This window comes from Talpa occidentalis, unplaced genomic scaffold (assembly GCF_014898055.3).
Source record: "Talpa occidentalis isolate TD23 unplaced genomic scaffold, MPIMG_talOcc4v2.1 talOcc4.3, whole genome shotgun sequence".
In the NCBI taxonomy this organism is placed as follows: Eukaryota; Metazoa; Chordata; class Mammalia; order Eulipotyphla; family Talpidae; genus Talpa; species Talpa occidentalis.
The window spans coordinates 99,636,258-99,648,695 of record NW_023603184.1 but is presented as its reverse complement, the minus strand read 5'-3'; the positions used below and the strand labels follow the sequence as shown (position 1 = coordinate 99,648,695).

General features: G+C 40.4%; 1 protein-coding gene across 5 annotated transcripts in view; it reads left to right on the top strand.

The window, feature by feature from the left end:
- The window catches only part of STK39 (serine/threonine kinase 39), a 269,704-nt gene that overhangs the window by 153,334 nt on the left and 103,932 nt on the right, over nt 1-12,438 (top strand). For all 5 annotated transcript variants that reach the window (XM_037523465.1, XM_054699833.1, XM_054699830.1 and 2 more), the window contains exons 11-12: nt 9,762-9,884; nt 9,972-10,001. In XM_037523465.1, coding sequence (XP_037379362.1) covers nt 9,762-9,884; nt 9,972-10,001 — 153 coding nt within the window. The remainder of the gene's footprint in view (nt 1-9,761; nt 9,885-9,971; nt 10,002-12,438) is intronic.

Here is a 12,438-nt window from a genome sequence, read left to right as displayed (position 1 = left end):
CAGCTAAGATCAAGGAGAGGCCATGCACTCCATCTCTTGATAGTGGAGTGATAGGATTCTAGAACATGTGGAACAGGCGATATTGTTATACTTTCAGAAAAGCAAGCTGCTGTGGTCTACCCTCTGACTGTAATAATTCACTTCCCTACCCCAGATGTAAAATATGGCTTGAGCATCCAAGACTTTGCACAAGTCTTTCCCCCATTGTGGCATCAGGCTCAGGTTCAAAGTCAAGGACCTTGCCATCTGATTGGGTCAAGATACATGCCACACCTGTGAATTGAAGAGGCAAATGATCTCTCCATATTACACCTAAAACACATCATAAGGACAGGCATATCAACAGCCTCCCCAGGAGGGGAGGCACACTTGTCCATGGGAATTCTGGGATCTTGCCAGGTCCATACTGCCACTTCCTGTTCCGCTGTGCTCCGTGGCTCTTGTTTGCTCTTTAAGTCATCCTTCCTTGAGCTGGTGTTTTCACTGAGTAACCTTCTCAGAATCCTTCCTGCGAATCAAAGCTTGAGGTTACAAAGGCACTTTTCCTGTTATACTCTTTCTTTTGGTTTAGCATGACAGTAATTTCATAGTACAAATATCTAAAAAAACTTTGTGGGTTTTCTGTGACTCTTAGTGAGTTCACTCCATTATGAAGAGTCGTGGGCACGTGATGCTTGTCTGCCTTGGACTCCCTGAGAGACTGCTGGGGGACAACATCCACAGATTATTAGAATCCTTATTACTTAATGCAGAGTTTCTGTAGTACATGGCTTAAGATCATTAGAAGGCCTTACATCTGTTTGAAAGTGGTCAAACAGATACACCCTAGATTAGATCCTTGCTCTGAAACCATTTTTTTTTTAAATTTCAGACACATTTGACTATTTTTTTTTTGCTTTTTTTATTTTATACATTTTTTACATCATTTTTCATTTATGCACAATGTATGCATTTTCATCTTGGTTATAGTCCCCATATGATTCCCACCCCCTTTGTTTTGACCCTACTTCCTCCTTCCCCACCCCCCCATAGTGTGTCTCTGGTTTATAGTTGCTTGTTGATTTTGATTTTCACTTTATTATAATTAGGTTTTTTCCTGGTCCCTTATTTAGGTTTTCTAAATTCCTGCTATAAGTGAGAACATCCAGTATTTTTCTTTATCTTTCTGGCTTATTTCGCTGAGCATGATCCCTTTCAGCTCCATCCATGTTGCTGCAAATTGCATGAGTTTATCTTTTTGGATTGCTGAGTAATATTCCATTGTATATGTACTACATCTTCTTGATCCAGTCATCTATTTTTGGGCATTTGGGTTGTTTCCATAGCTTAGCTATTGTAAATATTGCTGCTATAAATACAGGGGTGCAGGTGCCCTTTTGAATTAATGTTTCTGTGCCCTTTGGATAAATACCTAGGAGTGGAATTGCTGGATCATATGGAAGCTCCATCTTTAGCAAATTGAGGAATCTCCACACACCTCTCCATAGTAGTTGGACCAGTTTGCACTCCCACCAGCAGTGCAGAAGAGTTCCTTTTTCTCCACATCCTCACCAACATTTGTTGTTGCTAGTTTTTTTTAATATGTGCCATTTTCACTGGTGTAAGATGGTATCTCATTGTAGTTTTGATTTGCATTTCCCTGATTACAAGTGATGTTCAACATTTTTTCATATGCCTGTTGGCCATTTGCATTTCCTCTTTGGAGAAGTTTCTTTTCATCTCTTCTGCCCATTTTTGACTGGATTATTTACTTTGTTTTTGTTGAGTCTCATTAGTCCTTTGTAGATTTTTGTGATCAGTCCTTTATCATTAGTATTGTGTGTAAAAATTTTCTCCCAATTGGTGCGGTGTTTCTTTGTTTTGGTTAAGGTCTCTTTTGCTGTACAGAAGCTCTGAGGTGTATGTCATGTAGTGTTTCGCCTATATTTCCTTCTGTATATTTTGTGGTGAAACCATTTCTTGATTTGAGAATTGTCTGATACCTGGAGAGGCTGGGATAGAGAAATAGTTTCATATTGAATTGTATGTCCTTCAACTCATCCTTCTGCTCACATTTTATATCATAGACAGGGAGCGGAACCTTGGTGTCACTTTAAGTATTCTCCCTGGTAATCTCTTTAGCTCGATCAGTGAGTTCATTAGGTCCATTTCTATTTCCCACTTCACCACATATGTCAGTGTTGCCAGGCTCTCTCTGTCAGTGCATAGCGGTGTTCTCCAGGCCTCTAGCTTCCAATAACAGTGTTTTCCTTTTTCATTAAGCCCTCACTGACAGCCTTCGTAAAACAATGATGCTTTCATTATCTTGTGCTGTTTTTGTGTGTCACAAATTAGGGTAGAGCTTCTCCTAACTCAGAGTCCTCATGTGTTGCTGTCAGAGTGGAGCTGTGAAGCACTTGTGGTAGGTCCCTGAACACCGAGGAAGCAAGTCTCTTTGCCACGGGGCTTCTGTGACTGTCGCCTGCTTTCAGTTACTCAGTTTTGGGGTGTGAATTCCATGCCAGTAGTAACTGGAACTGTTTATAATACTTTTTTCTTTCTGGCCTTTAGTCACCCTTGGGGCCCTGTGTTCTGCTTTCAGGAATCCTAATTTGATCATTCCCTTTCTTCCCATGCCTTCTCAAGAGGCACTGTCTGAATTCTAAGCCCTCTGACTTGGTGTGCCACAGAGGGTATGACCCACAGGGTGGATTTGTCTCACCGACACTTCAGTCCTTGTGCTCTACAGAGGAATAATTTTTAACTCGATGTACTTGTTAACATTAAAAAGCAAGAGCATTCACACAAAAATACAAATGGTCTGCTTCATCAGAAGAACCAGAAGATCTGCCAGCACTGGGATTGACTTTAACAATTTTTGACAGGACATGCTCTTAACTTTTATATGCATAAAAAAAATCAGTTTCCTCATGACTTTTTTTATAAGAAATGCTATCCAAGGCCACATTTATCAAATTGATTAACTTTGTGATATTCCCCCCCCCACGCTATGTTTGCTACACAAAAATCAATTAGTGCGTTGCTTTTAAAGGTGAAATTTGAGAGACTTTACAATGAATTTAAGACATTTGTCATTGTAAAGTAGTTATCCCCAGCAAAGACTACTGAATTAATGTTAATTTATTGTCTAATTTTATGTTTCCATGAGCTAAGTCCTAGCGTCAGTAGTGTGTTAGTAAACATTGAAAACTCTGACAACGCTGGCAGGGGGAGCATAGATTCTCTTTTGTACTGTATTCCAGTTTCTGTTGCGCAGATACTGCTAACCTGGCCAGTCGTAAACTATCATAGAAATCCACTGTTGTGCAAATTTCTGAAGCTTTAATATTGGGCTCTCCTGAGCTGGTATGAGTCAGCTCCAGCATGGCAGATTTAAGGTAGACAAGACTGGAAAAGTATCAGGATGAGGAAAGGGGCAGGGCTGTAGAGCATTAACAGGGGTGTTGGAGATGAAGAACTGGAAATCGAAAAGGTCTTATCCACCAGAGCATTTGGAAAACAAGGGTAAGAGAGAGATGTTTCCAGAATAATCAGTTCAGATACGAGAGGGGACATCAGGAGAATATGTGTTCACTCAAGAGAGAGGTGTTGTGTCTAGTGAACTTAAGACAGGCGTGTTTATGGTGAAGACAGAACAAAGAACAGTAGCAGATAGAGAAGGACAAGAGAGGTAGGAGAAAAATTATGAATAGATTTGGTGAGCTGTGAAGTACGAGAATGGGGCTCAGTTTGGTCTGCTACGTAGCACTGTGGCAACAGAGAAGAGCATTGAATCACACAGTTTTGAAATCATTAAATTTTAAAGAGATAGAGAGTACTTTTGACTTTGTGGGGATGGATAATAATTTGTATGTGATTAAACAGTGAAGATGGATTGAGGATGTGAGGGCCCAGGAATTAGAGGCCATCTTTAGAAATGATGATAGTGAAAGGGAAGAATGATTGTTGAAGAGTAGAATGTGAGCACCTCCAATTCCCGCTTTTGGTAGAAGTATAGGTGTATGGTAAGTGAAGTTCCTCAGGCTTTTATACCATTGGCCTCTGTGGCTATGACCTGCAGCCTTGTCCTGTTAATGTAGAAGGCGCATGGCGGTGGGGCACATGTGCCTGATTATGGACAACTGAGTGTGGATGTGTGCGCATGTGCGAGTGTGCACACCTGTGCCCAACAGGGGTATAAGGACAGCCGAATGACCACAAGAGGAAGAGACCACGAGAGAACGTGAGAGAGAGCGCCCCTAGAAAAGAGCATATAGAGATTCGCAGGGGCTCAAGTTGCAGTCTCCCTGCTGGCTTGTTTCCCCTGCTTCCCATTAAAACCTGTGAAAATGATGCCAGGCGCTCCAAAATTCTTCAAATTGCTGGAACCCATGTTGAACCTACCTGGCCTGGGATGGTTGCAAAACAACAGGAGAAACTTAAACATGTTTATAATGGTTGTGGAGGAGCCTGGGCCTGGTGGTAATTGTCTTGAAGGAATAAGTGACTAGATAAAGGATGCACACAGCAGGTGGTGTTGGTCTTGTAAGAATAGGAATCCATTTTCTTTGCACAAGGAAATCAGGCTAAGGGGGGTGAGAGTGCAAAGAAATTAATTAGGAACAGAAGACTGGGGTGTAAGTTGGGTGGATTTGCTGCTCTTTAGTAGCAGGTGACGTTATTTGAAGTGATGTGCTGGGTGAGGTGGGACAAGCTTTTAGCAGCAGTAACAGACTGGCAAGAGAGAACTGGGGTGAGGCACATCCCTAAACTGTCACTCTGTGGTGTGAATCTGAGTTGGTTGTTTTACTCCCTTTGCCTCAGTTTTCCCTCTGAAAAAATGGGGTAATAAAAATGATTCTCTGCTTGAAAAATTAAATTAGTTAAGACAGCTAACGTGCACAGAGTGTAGTGACTATCAGTGCATAAATAACAGTTGCTGTTATGGGCTGGGAAGAGGGAATAGCCTAACAATGAGGAAAATTTCCAGCACAGCAGCTCTCAAACTTGTATTAGAATGTGAATCACCTGGTGACCTTGTTAGACAGACGGTTCTGATTTAAAAGCAGGTCAGGGTGGGACAGAGATTTAGCATTTCTAACAAGTGCCCAGATGATGGATGCTGTTGCTGCTGGTCCAGCGACCACACTCTGAGTGGCAGGACTATGGCAGCACCGATGCCCCAGTGAGGAGTGGCCAGTGGTGATCTGTCACGGCACCAGGCAGCCTGGCCTTTTGGGCCCAGCATGTCTATCTGGGCTGAGGGCTTGACTTTCCTCCAGGTGTGGCTTAGAAGAGAGAGGAACGTGGGGTGTGGTGTACTAATATTGCAGCATCAAAAGAGTCAGCTGTGGGTTCCAGGCTTTTCTATAATGGAAGTGAAGCCAAGAGAAACGGATAGAAGAAGCCAGACAGAGAAGACCTAGGTTGGAGCACACGCCTCGGACCGACAGTAAGTGTGGGAATGGAGCTGCCAAGGCAGATGGCGGTCACAGTGGTCAATGCCAGGGTGTGAGATATTTACCTCAAAAACCTTAGTGAGTCAAATTTTGTTAGTTTTTGATGATTTAGAAGGCTTTTTGATTGCTTGGCAGTACCTCAAGGATGTTATAAATAGCAATTGATTAGAAACATTTTTTATGCTTCTGGTCAGTGGCATGCCTGCTCAGAGATAAAAGTTGCTGGGTGTTGCTTTCTGCCAGTGTGCCCTTGCTGGACAGACGTGAGATGGGTAGGCTCCCCGGGTCATTCTAGTTCAGGCTGCAGTCTGACTGGCGATATCTTCAATTAGAGAAGTGGAAGTGGCGTGCAGGATTCCCAGTGATGCAGAAAGCTTTTCCAGAGAAATTCTGAAATCCCATTTCGTGAGAAACAAGCTTGGCCGTGGAAGAAGTTGGTGGGTGCCTTGGAAGGAGGGGGCATGCAGGATTGGACAAATACTACTAAATCTTGGTCAGTATGTATTTGAGTCACGCCCATCCTTTGTTCAGAAGTGTGTTAGAGAAATAGACTTTAATTTCTAACATCTAACAGCTTATGTAGAAAGCTCCTTCTTCGGCTCCCTTACACTCCTCACGTCCTCCTTCCTGTCCGGGTGGGTGTTGGGGCCCGATGGGAATCTGAAATGTTCTGCAGAGGTCCTGGGTCCTGATGCTTGGGGAGGGCTCCTGCTCAGAGGGGCCCTGCTGAGAGGTAGATGGCTCCAGGCACTATTTTCTTCTCCCTGCTTGCTTCTCCTTGGCTGCTTTCTCCTAACTCTGCCTCGCACACTCACTCCTCCCTTTCCTGCCCACCAGAACTGGCCATGGAGGAGCCTCGTTACTGTCGGTCTGAGCCTAACTTCATACGGAATCAGAATTTAGGTTCATTTCTTTAATGAAAGATGCTGTTTTGAGAAGGGAAGAAAATATTACTCTACTTTTCAGAGATATGGTATTAACAGAACTTTTCAATTGTATTTTATCCCAAGTCTTGGGAATAAATTGCTGAATGTAAAACTTTGTCTAACCTCACTGTTGCCAGCTCTGACCTGAGTCATAAAGTGGGTTTATGACTACCTCTCTTGCTTAAGTTGAGCTCATTTCTCCGAGAAACAATGCATTTATTTTTTTTAAGCCCCAACAGAAAATAGCGAATAAAATTCATTCTCTCACCTTTTGGCTTTACTAAGTGGGCAAATCATTTCGTAGAACAAGAGCAATATAACAGTAATGCAGTCAGAGTTCTGAGGGTGTGTCACCTCTGTTCTCCTCATTGGAGGAGATGGGGCAGAGAGAAGCTTTTACACATCTTTTTTGAGATTTTACTGTGTAAAGTACTCTTCAGTTCCTACCTTAGAACCCCATTTTTTAAGCAATGTGAAATTTAGTTGCCTTGACCCTAAACAGAAGTTGTTTCCTGTCATCCCTAAAGCGCCCTAAAAGTATTTGACTTGGTAAGATTGCTTTCAGGTCTCTTCAGTAGAGGTCAGTGTCACATGAAGTACACCAGTGAAACCTGGGTTTCACATTATTCTGCAAATCTTTTCCTTCTAGTAAACTGAGAGGACATTCTTAACAAACTTGTTTTTTTATTCCTGTTGCATTGAAATTGAATCAAGGAAGCCTGATTCAAAATGGGGCCGGGAAGCTCAGAATGGGGGGATCTCACACACCTGCCACTCCTTAAAACTGACAGGCAACCTTCTCCTCCTGGCCACAAGCTGCCCCCAGCTTGCAATCAGAGAAACTACCACAAACCTCAAACTCTGAATCAACTTGTATTCTAAACAGCCTTTCTGGTTTCCTTCTGAAGCCTAACAAAAGCCTGCCTTCCACCTGCCTCCTTGACCTTGCCATAGTTCACTTGTCCCAGATTACAATCCTTTTGCCATACCCAAATAAACTGAATTTGACTAGCTGAAAACCTTATTCTTCATTTCAAGGTTGGCACTGTTACACCAGTACACTCACTACCCGACATAGATTTTTGAATGTCCTTTGTCTTACTTTGGTTGACATTTATACATTTATTTGTTCAGCCAACATTTATTGCTTCAAGGTCCATCCCACCTTTTATTTCAATATCCGGGGCTATAATCCTGGACATTTTGCTTTATCTTTCTCTTTCAGCAAATAAAATTGAGAGAGGCAGCTAGGATTCTAAAACAAAATAGAAATGGAAGAAGATGACCATTTTATTGTCTGTAGTTGGATATTGCGTATAGAAACAAAGCTGACAGATCTTGTAAACATAGAGTGAGAGGGAAAAGGACATAAACTAAATTTTAGGGTGTGAATCTGTACTGTCTATTTTCAAAAAGGAAAAATTTCCTTAGTGTAATCTCCTGGGACGAGTACTTGAAGAATACTAATTCATCACCTGTACTTGGTTTCTACAATTTCAGTAAAGGTACAGTTTTGTTTCTGATACTCATTTTTCTTGGTTTCTCACATTCTCGTGAATAGTATGTTTTGTAATAGATATTGATTTAAATGTTTTCTTTTTAAAATGTAGTCATTAACAGATTTTCCTCTGTTGCTTATCACTGTGATTAGCGTTGCTTAAAAAAATCATTGTATCAACAGATTATTTTCTTTTATCCACTTCTTTGTAGTTTTAAAATGCACAATCTGTTCTGAAAATCCTGACATGCAGTTGAGTGTTTTTGTCTTTGGTGCTTTGCCATTAATATCACTATCATTAACCCCTGTGCCTCCAGGGCCCGGTTCTTGTATGCAAAAATTAATAAATGTTTTTTAAAAAAATCACTATCATTAGAGTAGGTCTTTCCAGTGACTCAATGCAGTCGGAGGAAATATCTTATACCAAACACAGAGGGATTTACAAAGTGCTAAGTGTTTTGAAGGTGAATTAGTTAACAAAATGTTATTTTGGAGTAGAGAAAAATTTTTTTTTAATTGAACCTGTTTGCAATTATGCAAGAATTTTTCCTTTTTAAATTTTCATGTTGGAGCTAGAATATTCCAGACAAGGAGTCAAACTTTTACAGGTTCCACGTGGTAATGCAGTAATTCAGATATCAAACCCAACCTTGAGCCTGTGTTGTTCATGACTTTACACCGATCTGACATTGTAAACACTGACTTTACACTTAAATGTTCTGTCCTTTCCCTTGGGGTTAACAGGGCTCCTATGAGATAACTAAATAGTCTTGATTATGGAAAATAGTCTTTGTTCATATTGTAATCTTTTAGCGACCTCACAGGACATTTCTAGACATTTCTTTTCCAGTAATTCAGTGGCATAAGAAGACTCGCACTTGAATGGGAATCTGAAGGCTTTGTTCCTTGACTTATTTTAGTCCTTATTGTTGTGTGCTCTTAAGCTCCTTCTGGAACTCTGTCAGCTCATCTGTAAAGGGAGGAGGTTATACTAATTTCTAAGGTTGCTTTCCACTTGAAGTTTTTCTGAATCAGTGGGTCATTGGCAGTTATAGTCACATCATTGCTTTAATTGCATTTCAGTACATTTTTCTTTTTTAGGAAATTTACTTTGGTCAGAGGCTCATTCTCAGTCATCCTCTTAAAAGTTTTGCTTTTTCAACCACGCAGACATTTGGAAAGCATGCTCCATGGATTATACCTCTACCCTAGTTAAAAAAATACGTTCAAGTAATGGCACATGACTGATGACCTATTTACATTATCTGGCAAAGATGGTGATTGTCTTGCTGTATTCCTAGCAATCTCACAAGTCTCATAAATACTGCAAGTTATTTTCATAAGGACATTCTTATGCTGCTTATTTTGTTCAAGGAGGTTGATCAAAATATGGGAAAACAAGCAGGATGCCAGGCTCTGAAAAAGAGCAAGGTTGCGACAGAAGGGTATTTAAGTTTTTTTACTTAGATCACTGATACCTCAAGTCTGGTATGCCTCATTAGCTGCCTGGTTCCCCTGTCTTCCCTCAATCAGCAGTCTGCTGCTTGTGTGAATTTCCTGGGGCAGTTTTGAAGCCTACCATGTGGCCTTTTATGTGTAGTAATTAATAAAGTGTTAACTGAAGCAAAAGTGAAAAATGAGCCTGATACCTAATGGCTTGTGTGTGTGGTGCTGTTCCAAGATATTTTGTTTTAAATGTGTTTCAGAATCTACAGCAAAAACCTGGTATGTCTGGGAAGAGGGCAAGTGTAGAAATCTGGTGGCCTTGCAATCTTTGGGGATAGCAACTGCTAGGTATCCCTAAATTTATAATCATTTAAATTATAACCCATCAGCAGTGCCAGCAAACACTGTTTATGTTCAACTAGTGAAGAATTGGGTGGGTTTGTTTTGATTCAGGTAAGAAGAGTTCCTGGGTCAAGTGGTCACCTTCATAAAACTGAGGACGGTGACTGGGAGTGGAGTGACGACGAAATGGATGAAAAGAGTGAAGAAGGGAAAGCAGCCTTTTCACAAGAAAAGGTAAGTGACATTGATTAATCCTGTGTGAATTTCATTTTTATGGTGTGCTTCTATGTGTGCATTAATGGATATATGATTATTTTACAGTCACGAAGAGTGAAAGAAGAAAATCCAGAGGTGAGTGGTGGTAATTTGCCACTTTATCCCCTTCTCCCCTTTGTGGTATCAGTCTGATCCATTTAGGAAAGAAACTTCAAAATTTGGTTCTCATGGAGCAGGAAAGAAGAAAAGGTACATAGTCTTTGTAGGTCCTGATTCTGAGTTACGTTGAGCTGTATAAATGGAGCAAATTATTTTCTGAGCCTCATTATCTTTCTTCAAATGGGTACACAAATGTTGCTATTGAGCACTGATAAAATCATGTTCATAAAGCACTCGGGCACAGAGTATTCAGTTATTTTAACTCTTCGTATTACTGTCATTTAGAAAACATAGTAGGCATATAGGCAAAATTTTTTACCTAGATTTTTTTTTTTAAAGATTTATTTATTTATCTATACAAGTACTAGGTATAGTCAGAAGTGCGGGAGGGTGAGAGAATTCACCAGAGCCAGAGTGGGGAGCAGAACAGGCAGACTGATGAAATACACTGCAGAGGGGAGCAGCGGGCGCAGCAGGAGAGGTCTGTCGCGCCATGTGGGACCCTCGCCGGCGGCCAGGGATCGAACTGGCGCTGCAGAGGCTGCAGGCAGCTTAGCAGCCCAGCGCTCAACTGCTGTGCCACCAGGGGAGGCCCTAGATATTTAATTTAAAATAAAGCAAGATATTAAAATGGTTAGAAACTCTAGTTGAATCTGTTAGTCTTGATTTTTAAATCTCCTGGTAACTTAGGTCAGGAACTCTCTTATCAGCTTCCCCTTTAGAACTGTTCACCTATTGATTAGCTTTCCTTCCTCCATCTGTTAAATTATCCTAATGCCTAATGACGAGTATAGTTCAAAGTACTTGCTAATTCTCACAGCAGAAATTTGAGCATATTTAAATAACTGAAAATATTTTACAGTAATGAACGTGCACCTTGATACATTCTCATTAAGAAAACACAAGACTTTAGGTTACAGATGATATGTAGCCCAACTATTTTTTTAAATACATTTCCTTTTGATAAATGGACTAAATCTAATCAGTCCATTTTAATTGATACTAGCCAGCTGGTCCTTTCAAGAGCCACATACCCCTCTTGTTATTCTTCTGCCCTCTCCTCTATTTTGATCCTTCATGCCACACTGATAGGCTTTTCTGAGGGAATTTTCAATCTTGCCTGCCTTCTATGGGTAATTCTGCTTCAGATCCTATTCCTTCTATGTTTATCATATGAATCTAATCTTGCCATTTCTTACATAGCACAAGCTTTGGTCAAGGGAATTATCCCTCTGTTAGAAGTGATGAACTCCACAGTAATCATGTTGGCTGTACAGCTGTCCTGCTAGGCTTTTAGAATGATCTTAACCAAGTCTCATGAACTCTGCCCTCTTCTTGCCCACTTTACTATTTCAGCTAAAATACAGAGTCAAGGTTTTTAAAATCTATTTCTTAGAGTATCTGTAACTGAAAACATTCTGCTTATAAATAGGCCAAATAATGTAAGTCCAATAGCATCATTGACTCTAAAATAATTTATTGTTTCACAACAGAATGATCCCTGTATTACTTGTATAGACTGATACAGGTCTTTCCCCATAAGGACTTAAGTTTATTGTGACAGTATCTAATTGCTTTGATTGGCTTTTTGGATAATAGGTGTTTGGTTTTTTTTTTTTTTAAGCAGTATATTCTGCATAGACAGGAAAGAGTAATGTCAGCTGATCATCAAGCGTCACTATGACTTTCTTGAGTAGGATTTCAAGATCTTGGGCAATTGACTGTATCTAGACTCATATGCTTTTCCGGTGGCATATGTCTGTTCCCTTACTGTTTTATAATTAAGGAAGCATACAGATAGGTTGCTTAATCTTTCCACATTTGTTGCTGTAGATCTACCTCTCAATATTTAACTGCTGTATAGTATTACAATAGGATGGCTTGAGGTGGTTTTTTTTTAAACCATTTCCTTCTTTGTGAGCATTTAGGTTGCTATACAGACTGCATCCCATTAACATTTTTGGATGACATTTTCAAGCACACATATGCAAGTGAAGTATAGGTACATAGAATTGTGATTGCTTTGTCTGAAATGTCTGGTGACTTTGAATTTTTATAGCTGCTGTCAAAAGTGGTACCACTTTAAATATCTTAGTTTTATTTGTCGATTATGCTGCCATAAAGCTGGGCGGGGGGGAGGACTACCAGCATCTACACAGTCTCTGACAGTGTACCTTAGTACCTTTAAACATCTTTGAGGAAGAAAGTGCTTTTCTGTGCCAAAGGCACATTTAAATGCCAGAATGTTTACATTTTAATAAGCTTTTCAATAATGGTTGTCATTTAAATTACAGTTCAGTTATTTACCTGACTATAAGCCACAAGAGACTAGGATGGTATTCATGTCTGTATTCACTTTACAGCTAATAGACATTCTGTACATGTTTGTTAGCAACATGAATACCCACACTCT